This window comes from Convolutriloba macropyga, chromosome 5 (assembly GCF_964194025.1).
Source record: "Convolutriloba macropyga chromosome 5, txConMacr16.3, whole genome shotgun sequence".
In the NCBI taxonomy this organism is placed as follows: domain Eukaryota; kingdom Metazoa; phylum Xenacoelomorpha; order Acoela; family Convolutidae; genus Convolutriloba; species Convolutriloba macropyga.
Genome location: NC_134472.1, coordinates 56,689,450 through 56,709,925, shown reverse-complemented (window position 1 = coordinate 56,709,925; position 20,476 = coordinate 56,689,450). Strand labels below are relative to the sequence as shown.

Sequence of the window (20,476 nt, the reverse complement as noted above, 5' to 3'; positions counted from 1 at the left end):
AGACTCCAAGAAATTAGTAAAAACTCAAAAAGAAATTCAAAATGTCATTTAAAATTACGAAAACTCAGAGTCGAAGTTAAAAAAACATGAGCAACTACTTGAAAACAATTTTTTTTGTTCATTGCGCTTTATTTGACTGCAAAGGAGGTTTGTCGTTAACTGAACCTTGATATGAAAAGTGACTTGTCTATAGGTGACTTATAAAACCAAAAAAAAAGTAGAAAGGTTTTATAAAAAAAGAGCTCCCAAATAGATTTCGATTTTTTTTTATATTGAAGCTCCCTATGCGACCAGAACTAGTCTTTTTTATCGCTTTTAGTCTATTAGGATCACGAAATTGGTTCGTTTTTTGGCAAGCAATTTAAGTTTGAAATACTATTTTGATAGAAAATATCTTAATTTGATGAAAAATCACACTAAAAGTGAACAAATATCCCGTGTTCACACAAAACTTCAATCCTCAGTAACTCCTCAAAAAAAACGAAAATCAAAAAAATCTTTTTAATTTTGAATTCTACGCTGGACCAGCTTTTTAATGATATCACTCACATTTCTCTGCGATGAATATATCGATCGGCCAACATTGACTGAACAAAAAAAAACCATTTGAGTAAATAGTTCCTCCCCCCACAATTGGGGTAGGAACAATAAAGAAGATGTGAATGCCCTAGATCGCTGCTACCTTTGAAAAAAATCCATATATTCAATAGTCTTTGAAATCTATTCTGCGCTGTTGAAGTCACTCATACAAAGTAATTACAAGCGCAGAAGTAACAAGTAGGGCGCTCGAGTTATTCTGATCAGAGGTCATTGTTGTACGGAGCTTAGCTCTAATCTCTAGTGAGGTTGTTTCGAACGCAGCTGGCTCTGATAAGAGACAATTTTGAGAGTCTTATCATTGACAAGTTCAAGCGCATTTGGGTTTGAGCAGAGAAATACTTAGCATGCATGAGTCTGATAGGGTACGACTTCGAGCACAAGAGAGTCTAATAAGAGACGACAACAAGCGCTTTTGAATCTGATAAAAAGTTTTGAATGCATCTTTGTCTAGTCATGAACTCAGTTGCTTCTGATCAGAAATCATTGCTCTCTGTGATGGTCTGATTTTAGGTCATTTTGGTCTAGAATGGACTCATCAGATGTGGTTTCTATCATTCACTTGAGCCTGGCTGTATTGTGATTTTACCTCTTTGGTGGAGAACTTTCATTAACTGCAACACGTAAACTTTTCTCCAGTAAATTTTTCCTCTTTAACAGCCATCACTGTTACACACGATGGCTGATAATACATGTTACATCTTAAAAAGTCAAATTAAACGTCAGGAATTCTCGATATAAATGGCTCTTGGAAGAAAAATGGTTTCTAAATTAGATACTAGCTTATTATAAAAATAATTTTTAGGCTAATTCCAGCTTTTGCCACTGTTGCCCACGTTAACTCAAAAGTGGATGTTAAGCGTTATTATGTAGCTCACCTAAATATTAGTCTAAATTAGAGGCCAAAACTGCTGCAAACTCTTGTTTACCTAATAGTTAATGTCATAACAAAATTAATTTGCAATTCTGTTGGTTGCTCTTAGCCTAAAAACTGTTCTCACATTTATAGATTCTAAGTACATTTTTTCGGTTTGAATTATTTTGTACCCTACGGAATTTTCTCAGAGAAATAACTGGAATACCAACAAACTGATGAATAATCTGAAATGTCAATGATCTTTTCTGCTTGAACTTAACGTAAAATTACAAGTCCATTGTAAGATCGATAAAATCAAACCAACTATTAGCTGAGAACAATTTATGATAAAGGAGATAAAATATAGATAAAAACTGGCCCAATGCAAAATGAAGGCCTCAGAGAAACTGTATAATAACAATCATCTGTTGACATAAATTTGCATAAAATTAGATATCAGAAGTTTTATCCGAAATTTTCTCTGAAACTATTGCATGATTACTTTCAGGTCATTGTTGCAGAATATAACACAGTGTTGTCTCACTACACTAAAATTGGATTAAACATACACCTACTATATTGAGGTTCTACAAAAGAAAAACACGTATAGGAATTTAAAAGTGGGTTTGAACTGTTTCAATCATCTCATTAATGCAAAAAACAAAATTTATCTTGATATTAAATATCATCGAGAAAATGCAAACAAATCGCATACTATTGGACTGGGGTCTTTGAGGTGGCCAATTGTCGCCTAAATGTTTGATTGCTTAATCAAGATTTAGTGATGCTTTTTATCCGTTTTAAAAGTTTTTTTAATACAGTGTCAAATTAATAATTATCGAACTATCATACATAGTAAATTAATAATTTGAAAATTGCTACATAAACCCTCTTAATTCCGCGTTAAAGAAATTTCGTGTGAAAAAATTTTTCTGGGTTGACTTTATTTGAATTGATTCGCGATGAGAAAAATATCTGGGAGAACTTTTTTCTTATCTTTTCGAGAAAAACTTTCGTCAAAAACTGTTTTCCTCAATTTCACGTTTTTTGCTTTTCAACGCGCACTACTGCTTAAACAATGGCAAGAGTGTTTAAGAGCACTAGATTTTGCATGTTACATGAAGAATGATACCGGAAGTCCTGGTGAATTTCTAATGTGATAAAATGAAAACAGAAAGGCGTCATCGGTTTTTCAAATGGTCTACAGCGCTTCGAGTTCGGCAATGGCAATTAAAATAAAAGCGTGTTTTGGTTTTGTCTTCTACTCCTTCTGTTTGCCAGAAGTTTAAAATCTGTATGACTGTTTCCATCTGTTTAACCCAGAGGCATTTGTTTGTCTAGCGTAGAAAATATTAAAATTGGGGACGCATTACCGACAAAAACTTGATAAAAAATGCAGGATAGATTCGAGCAAACTTTTTTTTTGAAAGTTTATGAACAAATTAGTAAACATAAATTTATCATTTTGTCTGTCACAGATATTACGTGCTCATTTATATTCTAAAACTCTATGACAATTAGAAAATATTCAATTCTATATAACCAATCGAATAAAAGTCGAAAAAAGGTCGAATAAAAGATTTCTGGCTTACATATTTGACATATATTTTGCTGCTTCTCAATTTTTTATCATTAACAATATATTTCAAACTTTAAAGAGTTTTTGTATGTAAGTACTGCGGTAAAAATCAAGAAAAAAGTATACTCCTGATAAGCACAATTGGCACGTAGTTGAAAACATTTTACTTAGATTTCCGTGAAATTTTTTCATAGCTCTGAAAGAAGTTACCACTATTTCAAATGAAACTGCAGCATTCATTAAAGCTGTCAAATTTTGAAAACTGATCGAGTAGGTTAAATAAAGTCTTAAGTAATAAAGTAACAACTTACAACAATAAAAATAAATGTTTTAGATGTAAATTTTAAAAAAATGTACTTCCGCGACAGCAATTGTATGAATAAATTCGTGTTAGAACAGTTTGTTGTTTCGACCCGTCTTGAAGTGGGGGAACTATATACTTAACTGGTTTTCTTGTTCAGACAATTTTGACCGATCGATACATTCATCGAAGAGAATTGCGAGTTGTCTCATTAAAAAGCCCGTCCGGCGTAGAATATGGAATTAAAAAGATTTTTTAGAATTCCATTTTCTAGAACAAGTTATCGTGGTTTAAATTTTTGTGAATATTAGACCAATTTGCGCTTTTTTATTTAAATTTTCCGGAATTCTGACAATTTTAGTAAATTATGTGAAAATTTCAACAATAATACTGTTGATTTTAATTTTAAAGACAAAAAAGGTATTGTTGACATTTTGATTTTGATTTTTTTGGCCAAAAATTTGGCTAAACATTTCAAAATGCAGCCCTTTTCATCAAAAATTGCAAGAAATAAACCCCTGTAGTCCACATTGATTAAATTTTTTGGAAGTACACACCCAAAAACAACTAAAAAAATCTTTATGAACGACAAAAGGAGCTAGTCCTATTTTCACTTCCATTGAAAGTAATCTGCAAGTACAATTTTGCCGTTTTTGCTAACTTTAGTTATGATTATCAAAAACGCAGTACTTTTTTTGATCTTTTAACTAACGAATTATTTAACTATCTACATATATATATATATATATATATATATATATATATATATATATATATATATATATATATATATATATATATATATATAAAACCTTCGAACCAATTGAGTGTTCTTAATGGACGAACAGCTATAGCATGGCGGGGCTGGTTTAAGTACAATCTTGAACTGTTATAAGCCAAAAAAATTTTTGATTGTAATCCGTCAGTCTTTTTAAAAAAACGTCTATCTTATTCATGTTAAATAAAAAAACAGAACAATTATAATCAATGCTCAATGTCGGTAGGTCCAAATGGTTTCCCTAACATTCCCAAATTAAAGCGTCTAGTTTTTTTACTCAAAAGATTTTGGTCGGTTTGACCTTAAAGTGTTTTATTATTAAATAAACAATGGCTCATTAAACTTTATCACTATTTTTCACTTAATTTGGTCAACTTGTAGCTTAGTGCCAGCAAAGAAAGATTGCTTCTTCTTCCTCTTCTTTCCACTGCATTAAAATTTAATCCTCATAGCGGTTTTACGCATTAAGTTACGGTTGTCTGGTTTTTGACACAATTAGACATATGAGAGTCTTTAAAGGTTTAGATTATGGTTTTACCGGTTTCGACTCCCCTTTCTCAAAAAAATTAATTGAGTTGTGAATATTCCTTTTTAACTCTTGTTTTAAATTTTTTGTCTTTTTAGTTGCATGAAGTTTCCTGAATACTGATAGGTCTCATTGGTTTTGTTAGGAGGAATAAATGAGCCTATGTTCTGATTTGAGTTGAAAACAGATGCCCTCCATGACTTTGAAAACAATTGTTTTCAAAGATTAAAAAACACTTTCTAAGTTCGTATTTTTGTTCGTTTTGTCTTTTTGTTAGCTTGTATCTTTAATTACAGGTCAGATGTTGTCGACAGTTGTCGACAGTTGGTGCAAGTGTACAAAATCTAATGTTTTCAAAGAATTCAATTTGAATTTACTGGCTTCGAAACGATTTTATCGCAGAAAAAAAACTAGTTTTTGATTTATGTCTTCATTTGACGTTTTTTGTAGGCTATGAATAATTACAGGGCTCAGAGCTTCCTTTGAACGAATAAACAAATCTGTTTAATTATTTCTTTTTGTAGCTTATGGCCTTCTTGTCTTTGAAAACAGTTGTTTTCGAAAAATACAATTTACTGCTAAATTTTGCACTATTCTCTCTTTTTTGTCTACGTAATACGTATTTATATTAATGAGAGTTCGCATACCACAAAATTGGTGTTCGACGAAGGCTCAATTACACACATTTTGAGGGGCAAAATATGGCTTAACGGTTTTAATTGAATTTTTGTTTGACATCTCTATTTTTTGTTCTTAAAATAACCACATAAAAAATTTAATGATGATAGGTCTTAATGCCCTCCTGTAGAGGTGGATATGATCATAAACATGTTGGACGTTTTCAATTGCTATTTAATGGTTTTGATTACTTAGAAAATAATTGTTTTTAACATTATAATCCAATTTTATAACTTTTTTAAAAATTTTTACCGAACATTGTGAAGTTTTCCCATATATTTTCTATTGTAGTTCAAGTTATTATGTTTTGTTTTTGTTTCATCTGGCGCTATTTTGACCTTGTTACTAAATTTTCTTTCTAAAAAATGGACATAAGTTTTGGATGTAATTAATGTTTGTTGTTATTGTTGTTTGATTTTGTTGTTCATCTTGACTTGCTTTTTTAATAATGGCTATTCTCACACAGTCTAATGCGGCATCTTTTACTCCAATGAGTTATTTGTGTTGGAGGCGGTTTTTTTGTTACTCATTTTTTTGAAACGTAAATTTTGGTGTTTTTCTATCTGTTGCTCATTTGGTAGACGTTTATACCAAAAATATGGATGAGCGGAATCGGAACGTTATGTGCGAACGCACATTAACGACTCCTTGTTTCAAATAAACTAAATGAAATCAATCAAGTCTCATTCAAATTTTGAGTTTTAAACCGTTATTTATTTGATATTTTCCAGCCTTTTCCATGGAGGAAGCTTAGCACAATCAGGAATTAATTGCGAGACTAATTGGAAGACGCTAAATGAAGAGAGTGAAACTAACTCAGATTATAGACGTAGAAAAGAGTATGTGCAGGAAACAGATAGAAAGTCAGGGCATAAAAAATTGCAGTCACAGATTGAACGAATAATAGTTGGTCACATACGACCTCAATTTATGTCAATTTTATGTCAATTCTGCATTATGTAGTGCATTCTCTGCCATTTTTACTGAATATAATTAAATCGAAATATGGCAGAAATATAGAAATTTTTTTTTACTTTATATCACTGGATGCTTGATGAAACTTTTTAAAAATTAAAAATAATGGAATTTTGATTCTAAACAAACTGACCTAAAACTAATGCTTGTTTTGGTTCTCATTAAACTGCTGGAAATAGAGCTCGTTATTATTTTTAAGCTTGCTTAAACAAATGTGTACATGTGTTCTGACTTTCAAAAACTTCAAAAAAAGTTTTAAAAAGTGATTTTTTCCGAGTTCCTTTAGTTTCGATTAAACCTATCCTAAACTTATCATATTGGAAACACTCGATGTACACTGAGTCGAAAAAAAGACGAAATGTTAATTATTGACGTTTCTGCTTGAATTCTAAACTTTTGCTGTAACGCATGAACTACAGCGCACAGTTTTTCAGTTTTCATGGTAATAGTGTACTAATTAGCTTTAAGAGAAAACATGGAGCTTGAAAAGGTCAGAAAATTATTTAAAAAATCTGAACAGCAAAGTTTGAACAAATTTCCGCAAGAACCAATTCAGTAGTTACATATGCCCAAATACATATTACTGATATTGTCTTAAAATTTTCATTCAATTAGCCTATCAGGTTTTATCAGTTGCTGTTACAAAAGTTTTTCATCAGAATGCCTTGACCTCATGTTCTGTTATAGTACTGTCCTAACAAGTCCCACAGTCTACTGACGCTTGGCATGACTAAATGAACTAACCCAACGTTGAGAATTTATTATTAACAATCTATATTTAACACGCTATGTGACGATTGATATAATTCTTTTTTGCCCATAAAACTAATCAAGAAGTTGCTCCAGCAAATTGGTTATCAGCTCAGATGAGGAAACGTATGCAGAAATAAAAAACAGCAGAGATCTTGCATAAAGCTCCAATTGACATTACAAAAAATTTTTTTTGCTTATCAGAACCAAAATTCTGGTAAACTCCACAAGCAAAAACCACGGTGCACAAGCACAACAGATCCGGTAAGACACAGCTAGGACATCTTGATAACGAGATTTGAATTTTTGAGTCGAAAATAAACTTTTGATTTGCAGAACTTATTCCAAAAATTGGTGTTATTTTTGAAACAAAATACAAAAGTCATTGGTTTTTGAATGAACACATCCAATAGTTTCACTTATGTCTCTTGAAGAAATGAATCTGTTTTAACAACGTTAAAAATGGCCAGTCCAATCGTAGAGAACAAAATTCAATTTAAAAAAACAAACGACAGAACAAATAGACAATACACAAAATTTTTCAAAAATTACACTAAATTTAATGCTTGAATTGTAAATCGATGATTGGCCACCACTCGGAGGTTTCAAATGTTCTTATATGACCCTTCATTGAACTTTAATAGTTGAGATTGAAAAGCAAGAGAACTAAAATGTTAACAAAAATCCTCAGAACCCAGAAATTATTTAAACTTTTTGAAAAGTGTTGGTCGTAAAGACTATTAGCCCTTGATTCCAGCCGTCAAGAAGCTTCTTTTAAACCATTGCTGCAATTGATGAGATATTTCATGAATCACTCTGCAACAAACTTACAGAAAACAACATCTAAACTCATCTTAAATATCTTAAAAATAGCTTTCAAGTAATCAATACCATTATCTTTTAAATGACGACATAAAGATATTGTCTTAAGTTTTTCATTCAATGAGAAGACTATCAAATTTTTTCTGTTGGTGTTGCAAAAACGTTTAATGAGAAAAATTTGGTCTCATGTTCAGTTAGAGTACTGTCCTAACAAGTCCCACAGTCTACTGACGCTTGGCATGACTAAATGAACTAATCCAACGTTGAGGATTTTTTGTTATCAATCTATAAATAACAAGCTATGTCAAGATTGAAATAATTCTCGTTTGCCCTTAAAATTTAAAGAAAAGTTGCTCCAGCAAATTGGTTTTCAGATCAGATGAAAAAACGTATATGAAAAAGAACTGAAGAGATCATCAATAAATCTCCAGTTTATATTATGAAAAAAAAATGCTAACCAAAATTAACCATCTGTTAAGCTGCAAAGGAAACACCACCAAAACTGTAAGATAACATCCAGAGAGACACAGCTACAACACCGTGTTGATGAGATTTGAGTTTATGAGTCGACAAAAAAGTTTTGAACAACTGAATCTTCGCCAACTTTTTTTTTTATTTTTGAAACAAAATAGAAAATCATTCGTTGTTGAATGAACACATTAAATAGTTTCAATTATGTCTCTTGAAAGTATTAATTTTACTTGTCAGCGTCAAAAATGGTAGTTCCAATTACAAAGAACCAATTTCAACAAAATAAAAATTAAACTTTAAACAATAAACAGAGACAGAAAAATTTTCCAAAATTCTTCAACATTTTTTGGCTTGAAATGTTTGTTGAAGATTGTCCACCAGTTCAAAGATTCAAATATTTTATTCTGTATTTCATTGAACTTTAATAGGTTCAGATTGAGAAGCAAGACAACAAAAAGTTTAACTAAACTCCTCAGAACACAGAAATTATTTAAATACTTTGGAAAATGTTGGTCGTAACGACTATTGGCCAATGATTGGCCATGTATAATGTTAAAAAAGCTTTCAAGTAATCGAAAGCATTAACTAAGACATGAAAACGTTGTCATAGTTTTTCCAACCATATAGTATATCACTTTTTATCACTTGGTGTTAGAAAAAATGTCTAATCAGGATAACTCGATCTAGTTTTCAGTACTGTCCTATCAATTCTAATAGTCCACTGACAAAACTGGCAAATTTTTATTTCAACAGAAAAGCATTCAGGGATTCAATAACATTATTTTTTTAATAAACAACAACAACAAATATATTAATTAGCAATTTTTGGAACATCAATTCAAGATCTCTGAGTATTAGGATTTATTTACAATCCAATATAAGAAAAAAAGGAGAACAACTTTAAAACGCTACTAAAAACACGTAAAATCAATGTCAACAAAACCAATATTTGTCCACAGACTGAATCAAACAACAGCAGTTTTGCATCACTATAACACAATCATCGTATCTTCTAGTAATTACAAAGTGATCTCTTTTTTTTTAATACAATTTTGATAAATTCTTTTAAAAAGATATCAGTGTTTTGAAAAGAGGGTTTAAATCAGTGACATCAGTTTTCTTTTCTTCAATAGTTTTCTTACGAGAAATTTTAAAACGACAGACGTTAAACTTTATCTATAATGCGTTTTTTCTATTCGCCAGCAGGTCAGTTTTATCTACCACTCAAATGATTTTTGTCAAAAAAACAAAACGATGAAATCGAGAATTCAAAATCCATCCACGTCTACACCAAGTGACAATAATAACTGATTGAAGTAATTTAAAAAAAAAATGACCTGAGCGCTCTATTAAAACTCTACAAAGTGAATGCAAATTCAAATAGGAGGCACACAAGCTAGGTAAAAATAAGCAAAGTAATGGGTGAGCTTTTCAGGTTTGACTTTTGCACTTCCCAGCTACTTTTTTAAACAACTCATTTAATAAATCGCATAAAACCACATATGCTAATTTCAGGAAAAACCACGAACTCTTTGTAAAACTCCAAATTCTCACAAGTTTTGCTGTTAAATTTTTGAAGAAATTGTTAAATTTGTTCAGAATACTTCAGTAATTAATAATACTAAGAACGAGAACACTTTGTGTGAGTATGAAACAGCAGGAACTTCTTGTGAATCAAAAAACTTAATTTTTGACAAAATAAAAAAAAAAGGCAAATTTTTTCCATAACCTCTTACTTTTTTAAAACAATTTCAACAAAATATATTTTTTAAAAATTTGCTTTAAAACTGAGGCATTCAGAAATTTCAAATAGGCATTTGTGAAAAATTACTTGGTCTTGCAAGCATTCAGAAAAAAAACATGGTCTTTCACAAACCAGTCTGTAATAAATCTACAGAAAACAACATCTCAAATCAAAATTCAAACATTGGCATATTTTTTGTCTTTTAAAAAAGTAGTCAACACCATTAACTAAAAAGTAAAGACATGAAGAAGTTGTCCTTATTTCTTCAATCAATAAGTATGTGACGCTTTATCAGTTGGTGTTAGAAAAGCGTTTGATCAGGTTAGCTCGATCTCATTTTCATTTATAGTACTGTCCTATCAAGTCTAATAGTCCACTGACAATCCAACTCTAGACCTCTGAGTTTCAAGATTTTTCGACAATCCAATACAAGAATAAACCCACATATAAAAAATTCGGGAGAAACAACAAATCCTTTTTAAAACTCCAATTTCTCACAAATTTTGATGTTATAATATACAAATCAAACAAAAGTAGCAGAATTCTTCAGTAATTAATTTTACTGAGAACGAGCACCTATATCTGAGTATGAAGCAGGAGGAACTTAGTTAATAACAATAAATCTTTTATTGACAAAACAATATTGAGGGTCGTTTTTTCCATAATCTGTTTTTTTTTGTTGAAAACAGCTTCAACGAATTTTTGAAAATAATGCTGACAAATTGAGATTTTCAAAAATTTCAAATATGCTTTTGTGGAAATGCACTTGGTCTTGTGAGCATTCAGAATAAATGAAATGTCCAATTAACAACAACAAAATTCAATCACAAAAATCAAACAAATTACACGCCAAATATAGACGGAATTCTCCAAAATTTAGCGAAAATAGCGTCCTTTTAATTTTCATACATACGATTCTGTCACGAAACGACAGATGCAAACATGTACAGTTGGAAACCAAGTAAATTCAATTTTTTGCTAAATTTGATGGCTTCAGAGATATGATTGCCATAAACTATTAACTTTAAATTGTTTACGGTCAATTAGAATTCATGAGAACTTCTTCGAGAACGGTCAGTTTTGGGTTTCAGTAACAATATAATAGATAACGAAAACGACAATCACTAAAATTTAGTTTTATGAAATCGTTTAGCGTCAAAGTCGTGAAAAATATTTGATGACGCAGAGCAATTTTGATAGCAGCATGTATTCATCACCAAAAAGAATGCATTTAATTTATTATACTTCTCTAGAAAATTAAGAGAAAAATACAGAACAGATATCACATGATCGCAAAAAGGAAAAACGAAGAAATGGCTCTAAAAACCGAAAAAATCTAGACGAAAACTCAAACTCGTTTTTTTCTAAGAAAACCACGATGACACAATAAAACAGCCTAATATGGCTTCAGGGTCGCTAGAACCCGCAAATACTGAAAATGTTACCATAAATACAAAAACTAAAAAAAAGATTAAAAAAGTCCAGAAAGGTGAGCAGTATCAGTGAGAAAAGTCAGAGCTGTGAGTTGTAAATCAGTGTGAATTGTAGAGCTTTTTATATGGTACCACTACAAAGCCCACCAGTGGGGTCCGAGTGTGAAATAAGTTTTTACAAAATTTCGTCTTTTTTGAAGAGTTATCGAGGTTGAGTTTTCGAGGCTCACTAAAACTTCCAACTTGGATATTTCCTCGAAAAAAACGAAATTTGAGAAAGCTTTCAGATTTCATTCTACGCTGGACGGGCTTTGTAGTGATAGAACTCACATCTCTCCACAATATTTATATTGATCGGCCAGAATTGTCAAAACAAAAAAAACCAGTTGAGCATATTGTTCCTCCCTCCCAAAAATGGGGTTGGAACAAACATACTTTGTTACATTATTAAAATATCTCATTAATGGCCGCAAAATGAAATAAATTTACATATAAACTTATTGCTATGTATATTTTATTACATCATACACAATCTCATTTAGGCATCATTACACTAAATAGTCCTTCTGGTAGTTCTAGGTTTATGGTAAAGTTTTTGGTTTTTGTGCTATCTCTGCATTGAGTAACATGTCCTGACACCGATTTAGTTTTTCAAGATTTTTAAGCATGCGATTATTTGCCGTCAGAATTTACTTAACAAAAAAGCGAGGCAGGATCGCACAATGAGGAGGACGGTTAGAACAGTTTGAAAAGAATTTTAAATATAAATTTGCGTCAGATGATATCACAGCGACTGTAACTCGACTTATTCTAAAAATAGCATGACAACATTATTTGAAAGGTATATGCTTGCTAGTACCGTATTTAAACAGCAAATAGATAGTTGCTCTACCATTTTATTCAAACAAAAACAATTTTTATTACACAACCCTTCAAATTGTAGAACTGCAAAACACAGTTTTCCATCTATATTGCTTGCGTTGATCTAAACGCTCTACCCACCCAGGTTGACCACCATAGATAAATCTTGGCAACCATATCCAAGCCATATATGGTGACCAAGAAAACTTGGCAACCATATACCTGCCCATACGAAATTTCAAACGTAGGCTGAAGAAGCGTGAAATAAGTGCCTGTGACATATTTTAGTGGTGAAAAGTCTCTGTTGAAACTTTGAAAAAAGTTCAAGTTCATGGTTTCTTGGCAACCATATATATGACCATAAACGTTCATGGTGCCATGGATGACCATATATGGTCAAATTCAAATCGTTCAAATGCGAATCGAAGATGCCATACAAGAATTCTTGGTTGCCATACAAGATTTCTTGGATGCCATACAAAAGCCAGACGTGGATGCCATACAAGTTTTCTTGGATGCCATACAAGATTTCTTTGATGCCATACAAGAGCAATAGAGACCAAAAATGTTCTGTTTGTGGTTTATCCTGTCTACTTTCTACGTGTATACCCACCCTTTCATGGAATCGCTGAAACGCGAAAAAAAATTTGTATGGAAAACTTGGCAACCATGGTAAGATCATGCAACGAAAATTTTGTATGGCGTGTATGGAACCATATATGGCTCTTGGATATGGTTGCCAAGAAAGGTCAACACGGGCAAGTTGTTGGTTTTCGTAATAACTTAGCACTTAGGTTATTATTATTGTTAACTTTTTTGAAAGATGACGGAATTGGAGATGGTTTCTACGATGGAATCCAAATCAGCCATTAGACTCTGTAATGATACTGATGACGTCTCCACTGTTGTTGAACTGACCAAACACAGGTGGGTGAAGTAAAGTGTCCAGATCAAAGTATCTTTATTGAATGCCCATTTGTCCTATACCTTAGCTATAAGAAGGAAAGTGAAGAACGTGAAAATACTTTCTTGTTCACAAGTACAAGAATAATTTCAACTTAGCATTGAAGAATAGTAAATCCTCTACGCATGATTGAAAGAAAAGTCGACTCATACTGTTTCGGCTCACGGCCTCGTTGAAAACCCCTCTACACCTCCCACTCCCCCTCCCGCTCCGCCCCGCCCACACGTCATTATGTAAAAAAATAGGACGTTGGTGGCCTGGGGTTTGATTTACAAACGTATGCCAACTAAGCTGGGATGGGGAGGCAGAATACACCCAAATTATGAATAAAAGGGAAAAAAGTATAAAGTTAATTGCAACAAATTGTCTGTTTTAGTGATGCTCGTGTGAGGAAGAGTGCTCTGAAACAGATGTGTCCATGCAAAGTGAAACAAGACGTTGCACCATTTTGGGAGAGAGTATTCCAAATGCTACACGATCAAGGTCCGACAACTTTTGCCAAATACACGATTCGTACTTAAGATATTTTTTTCTTTTGATCTCTAGAAACAATTTATTATTACTCTTATTGTTATGATCAAGGTCCAACTATTTTTACTAAATCTTGTTAATTTGAAATGCGATACTTAGCTTAATTTTATGATTCTCAAATACTTGAGCATCACGCGTCATACCTGTAGTATCTCAAATTTCTGTTTTAAGAATATTGATTGCCTGGATGTGAGCGGGTCAAATTCATAATATTGAGCTTGTGAATTCTATGTGATACGTACGCCAATTTTAAGATTAAAAACCACGTTCAAAATGCGAAATTTGTAATATATCTTATGAGTGCCTAACAATAAAGAATTTTAAACGTAGCATACTGATTGGCATACTGAATGCCCTCTCAATACGTTCAATCATGTCGCATTTTTGTTCAGATGATGACGTCAGAGCACAAGTGTTGCATACAATTTGTGATGGGTCTCCCTCTCATCTTGAACCAGAGGTGGCAGATGCCCTGGAAGTGTTCAACAGGGACCCCAACTCCAAGATCAGACGGCAGGCGCACAAGGCGCTCACTGCATACAGGAAAACTGGCAAATGGAATGTACTGTGATGACGCAGAAGCAAATTCTGTTTTAAGGAAAGAAGTTGTTCTGCTTCGAGTAAAGCAGAGTTGAACTTGGCTGCAGAAACTTTTCGTCAAAAGTTGTTCTTCCGAAAAACTTGCAAATTTCATTAACAACTATCGAACTTGAATTAATTCGTGCTCTTCAGTTCATTATTGCATGTTACAGTTTATAAAAGACAATAGAATTTTTTACATCAAATAGGTCCATTCGTTCTGTTGAAAACAAAAGAGTATCAACAATTTGGCTAACATCGACATCGAGTGTTTCCTGCGTTAAGAAAACTCGACAAAAAACGCGACAAACGAACGAGAACCAGAAACGGCCGTAAAAAATGGAGAAATTCAAACTCTAGAATCAACCATACGTGGTGGAGATGGCGGTGGCTGCAGCGGCGTTGATAGTGTTGGCGGCGGTGATTGTTGAGTAGGTGATGGTGGCGGTGATGATGAGAGCTTTGGTGGTGGTGGCAATAGTGTTGGTGTGGATCTTGGTGGAAGTTGTGGTGGTCCAGGTGGTGTTGGTGGTGTGGGGGGGGGGGGTTAGAGGTGGCGGTGGTGGTGGGACTCGTTGTTAGTAGTGGTAGTGGTGGATGGTGGTATTGGTGGCAGGGGCAACAGCGGCGATAACTGCGGCAGTTATAGTACTGGTATTGGTTGTGACGGCAGTTGAGGTGATGACTGTGGTGATGGTGCTGTTGGAGGTGGTGGTGGTTCTGGAGGTTGTGGTTGTGATGTTGTAGTGGTGGTGGTGGTGGTGGTTGTGGCGGAAATGGTGGTGGTGGTGGTGGTCGTGGTGGTGGTGGTGGTGGTGTCGGTGGTGGTGGTGTTGGTGGTGGTTGTGGTGTTGGTGCTATTGGTGGTGGTCGTGGTTGTGGTTGTGGCGGAAACGGTGGTGGTGGTCGTCGTGGTGGTGGTGGTGTTGGAGGTGGTTGTGGTGGTGGTGGTGTTGGTGGTGGTGGTGTTGGTGGTAGTGGTGGTGGTCGTGGTTGTGGTTGTGGCGGAAACGGTGGTGGTGGTCGTCGTGGTGGTGGTGGTGTTGAAGGTGGTTGTGGTGGTGGTGGTGTTGGTGGTGGTGGTGTTGGTGGTAGTGGTGATTTTGCATATTGGGTGCGTTTATTGATGCATGCCCAAATGCATCCCTTTCCAAGTTGATCATCTCTGTTCAATTTCCTACTTTTAAAAATAGCAGAAGAGTAATAGATGGAACGATATTTATGGTCTTTTTGTTTTTGATAACCTTTCTGGATTCTCAAAAACCAATAAATTTGATTGAAAGCTATATATGAATGTTTGAGTTATTGTCGCTTCGTTTTCCGTTTTGATCTCTCCGGTGAACATCCGTAAAAAAGCTCCCTCTAATCGCAATGATCAGTTATTATGTTTTCACTCTAAAATTCATTTTAAATTTTTTTACTTTTCCAAAAAATATACTCAATCAAGAGAGGAACCGTTAGCTGTGATCTAAACTGCTTCCGTTGCTTTAAATACTCCGAGGAACAATTGCGTTCAAAAAACATATGAATCTGAAAAATGGACAGAATTGGATGGCAATTGTGGTACATAGGTACTACTCTTATAGACAATTTCATTGTACGATGTAGTAAATTAATAAATCCTTCATGCAGTATGTAAATCTTAAACATTGTAAACCTGCTGCAATCGTCCGACGATTGCTTCTTATGTTAATGTTGACTGGTACCATGCACTAAGTGAGCAGACTGCCAAATGGCTAACTGCAGTTCTGCCTTAACAATCCTTGAATACAGTTGTTCGTTGAGAATTCTGTTTTCAATAATAAGCTTATTTCACCAACCGATAGATCAGGTATCACAGGGCGCAGTCGGCGGAAAAAGGAAAGACAATCCTAGGTCTCGAACCATTTTGGGAAAAACCCAGTTCAAACCCACCCATACCATGGGAGAAATGGAGAAGCCAACTGAAATTGGCCCTCGTCGCAAATACAAATATCGAAATTGATGACCTCCTAAAAGAGAAAACGCCGACAGTCATTTACCCCCCCCCCCCCCCGAACCCGTAGAGGAACAACCAGTACACAACCCAACCCAAACGATGGAGAGAGAAAGACTCACAAGATACAATCAGGCAGTAGCCAAATGGAAAAACGATTGCAACATAATTGACAGGATAGGGGTGCTATGCGGCGACAAGCCATGGGTCATTGCCAATAAGAAGGCAAAGACAATGGTTTACTTAAGCATTGGAATCGAAGGACGAAGAACGCATACCAGAAAATACCCCCACAGCAACGTCGAGAACATCACGACACAACAACTGTGGGAAGAACTGGAGCTGACGTTCATCAGACCACCGAACGTCACATCCGATCGCTACCTACTGCTCATAAGACGACAACAAACGGGAGAAACCATGCAGCAATTCCACTCCGCTTTAAGATCATTAGCGGAATTCTGCCAATTAGGAGCATTGGAAGACGACCTTCTAAGAGACATATTTACAGTCAATATGACCTACCCGGAAATCCAAAAGGAACTCCTAAAGGTAACCCTAGACCCAGAAAAGGCACTCGAATTAGCCATCAGCTTTGAACTCGGCGCAAGAAGCCAATTAGATATACAAGCAAAAATACTACAGTCTCCTCAATGGCATCAATTGTAGGAAGATCTGAACCTGTCCTTGCAATAACCAGCTCCAGATATTAGAGAAACTACAAGGGCAATTTCAGCCAGCCTAGAGGCGATTACAATCCGCCCAGAGGCAATCCAAACCAGTCTAACAGACAACAATTCCATCAACATAATTGTCGGAACTGCGGACAACCCTGGACACAAGAACATCGGGCTAAATGCCAAGCCATCGGAAAGACGTGTAGAAGATGCAATAAACTCGCTTAACCACCTTGCTAATGTCTGCAGGTCCAACATGAACAGATACCCAATAATCGCAACATCAATGAAATAACCGAATCAGAAGAAACACCAAATGAAGAACAAATAAATATGGTTTCATTAAATACGGAAATAGAAAGCATAAAAACAGAACCAGAGGACGATTACATGGTGAACCGAATCTCCCCCACGGAGGTATCACCTACACCAACGAAGCTCCACATCAAGTTTGGCAATACCAAATATTGGGTAATGGTGAACTCAGGCAGTTCGAACAGTCTGGTGACAGAAAGAATGGCACACGAGATATAGGACAGGGATAAGAACAGCTGGTGGAGTAGTAAGACGAATCCCACAAACCTACGCAGCTTCACGAATACACCGATCAGAAACGTAGGCACACTTTATTGTGACATAGAGTGTAATGGCTGGAATGCAGGGAGAGCCGATCTCATAGTGGTGCCCAACAACCACAGAGCAATCATTGGCCGTGACCTATTCCAAGCGCTAGGGATTCAAGTCAACCAACAAACTTCTCCCGGTACGGAAGGTAAGCAAGTTGCAATGATACAAAACCCAGAAGGACAAAACTTAAAAACAGAAACAGCCAAAAATTCCCTAATCTAAAAAAAGGATAGGACGATCAAAAAATCATTTCAAAAAATTTCAAAACAAACTTCACGCCATCCACCAAAGAGGACGGAGAATCCCAATCCACCCACCTACAATCCCAAGTAGAAGAAGAACTCAAAAAACTCCAAAAAAACGGTAACATAATTAAACTGGACAAATGCAGCGACAAAAGCTTTATTTCACAAATAGTAATAACAGTCGAACGAGACAAAACAATAAAACTTGCAATGGATTCCAAAGTCATCAATAAAGCAATTCAAAAAAACAAATATCAAATGCATAATATAGACTGCCTAATGGACAACATCGCACAGTCTATATCGGATTCGTCGCACAAAAGCGAAGTATATTTTTCCACCATCGACCTACGATATGCATATAGCCAATTAGCACTTGATGAGGCAACAGCCAAACATTGCAACTTTAACATTATAGGTGGCCGAGCTACTGGAACAAACAGATTCATAACAGGTTTTTACGGATTAACCGATATGCCCACAGAATTCCAAAAGGCTATAGACACCACACTAAGAGGCCTTAAAAACACATATAGCTTCCTAGACGACATGAAAATCGTTACGGGCGGCGGATTAAAAAAGCATGTAGAACAAGTATTCAAATGTCTCGTAAAACTCGACAAGGAAAACCTAAGCATAAACCTAGGAAAATGCCATTTCGCAAAAAATAAAATAGAATGGCTAGGTTTCGAAATCAATCAACATGGTATAAAACCATTGGTCACCAAAACAGAAGCCATTTAAAGCTTAAAGGCACCTAACACATGTAAGCAACTTAAATCCTTCCTAGGTAGCGTTCATCACTTAACAAAATTCGTCCCAAATTTAGCAACACAATGCAGAGTCTTTCGAGAACTACTGAAAAAAATAACAAATACATATGGACCACAAAACACCAAACAGCATTTGAAAAAATTAAAGAGCACATAAAAAAAATAACGGAAAACACGCACTATGATCCGTCAAGAAAGACAAGAGTACGTACAGACGCATCACGATCAGGACTCGGAGCGGTGCTCGAGCAGGAATTGAGCAATGGTTGGGAAACGCCTCACTTTTCCTAAACAAAGCCGAAGAAAAACATAGCATCAATGAGCTCAAACTCCTAGGCATAGTCTGGACACTTGAAATATTTAAGCACTATCTATATGGCCATTACTTCACCGTACAAACAGACCACAGAGCACTTCTATCCATACTTAAAGATAAATCATCAAAAGGGCACCAAAGTAGATTAACACGCTGGTGCGATAGGTTAATTCCATTCCACTTTAATATAGAACACAAACTAGGTTCCAAAATGGGCCTCACAGATTACCTATCTAGAAACCCACACGGCGCCGCAAAGCCAATTAGTATGTACGATGAAGACTTTGTAATAGCACAAATAGAAGCAATAGTCAAAACAATTAATGCAATTAGACAACGTGGTAGACCACGAAAATTTCCTAATCTGGAACCGCAAGACGATTAAAAACCACCAAACAAAACGTCGATAATCAAACGCCCAAGAGGCCGCCCGAGAAAATCACCCTTGCAATCGCAAGACGATTCCAGAATCAAAGCGCAATCGCAAGACGATTCCAAAATCAAAGTGCCTAGAACACAAAGTCATAAGACAAAAACAAATGATACTCCAAAACAAAACAATTACAGCCTAAGCAAACAACCAATCAAACCAAATTTAGAAAACCGCGTGACAAGAAATGACGTAATTGAACAAAAAGTCACACAGCAAGGGATTGCAAAATCGCATTTGCCAATTAACACAAACAACAACCAGTCGCTAACGCAAATACGGAATACTTCAGAAATGCAAACAGATCAAGACCCAACAACAAGCACTCCCCCAAAGAGTCCGGCAAAAAGTCCACTTTCCTTCACAACGTACCTGAACCCTAACAAAGAAGAAACAATAACACCTTCAACAACAAATACAACGCTGGACAACGAAATCAAAGACGTATTCAGCTCCACATTGATAGCAGCAATGACAAACAGGGGCAGCGTCCTAAGGGAAATACGAGACTGCATCATCCAAAACGATTAACGCCGATGCAAAGCAGTGAGCAAACAGATATATGCCCACTGGAACCAACTCAGTGTAAACGACGGCTGCATCCTCCTCGATAACCGCTTCACGATCCCTAACACACTGAAGAAAGCTGTCATCGACGTCCTACATGCCACCTACCCCGGCTCATGGGGAATGACAGAACTCGGCACTAGATTATGGTGGCCTTTTATTAACAGAGACCTGATAAACAAGGCTAAAACGTGCCGCCCCTGCACCGAATTTGGTAAGAATCTTAAAAGTATAAAACCAAAAACAAAATGGTCACCAATTATACCATGCGTAGAACCAAACGAAGAGATTCAAATAGAGTTTGGCGGACCAATACTAGACGGACATGGGAGAGAAGTATACTTCCTTGCATGCATTGACCGATTTTCGAAATTCCCATCAATTAAGTTATAAAATAACGCGAATGCATTAAACATAGAAC

General features: G+C 35.2%; 2 protein-coding genes across 11 annotated transcripts in view; both read left to right on the top strand.

The window, feature by feature from the left end:
• The window catches only part of LOC142339489 (Golgi apparatus protein 1-like), a 443,079-nt gene that overhangs the window by 248,583 nt on the left and 174,020 nt on the right, over window positions 1-20,476 (top strand). The window lies entirely within an intron of this gene.
• LOC142340114 (uncharacterized) lies at window positions 12,381-14,651 on the top strand. Of its 4 annotated transcripts, none has more exons than XM_075390560.1 (4): window positions 12,381-12,516; window positions 13,195-13,298; window positions 13,712-13,818; window positions 14,259-14,651. In XM_075390560.1, the coding sequence occupies exons 2-4, from the start codon at window positions 13,195-13,197 to the stop codon at window positions 14,435-14,437; spliced, it is 390 nt and encodes a 129-aa protein (XP_075246675.1). In that variant the 5' UTR covers window positions 12,381-12,516; the 3' UTR covers window positions 14,438-14,651. The 4 variants fall into 4 exon arrangements, with proteins under 4 accessions (XP_075246675.1, XP_075246673.1, XP_075246674.1 ...); XM_075390558.1 differs by having other exon boundaries at window positions 13,120-13,298; XM_075390559.1 differs by having other exon boundaries at window positions 13,116-13,298.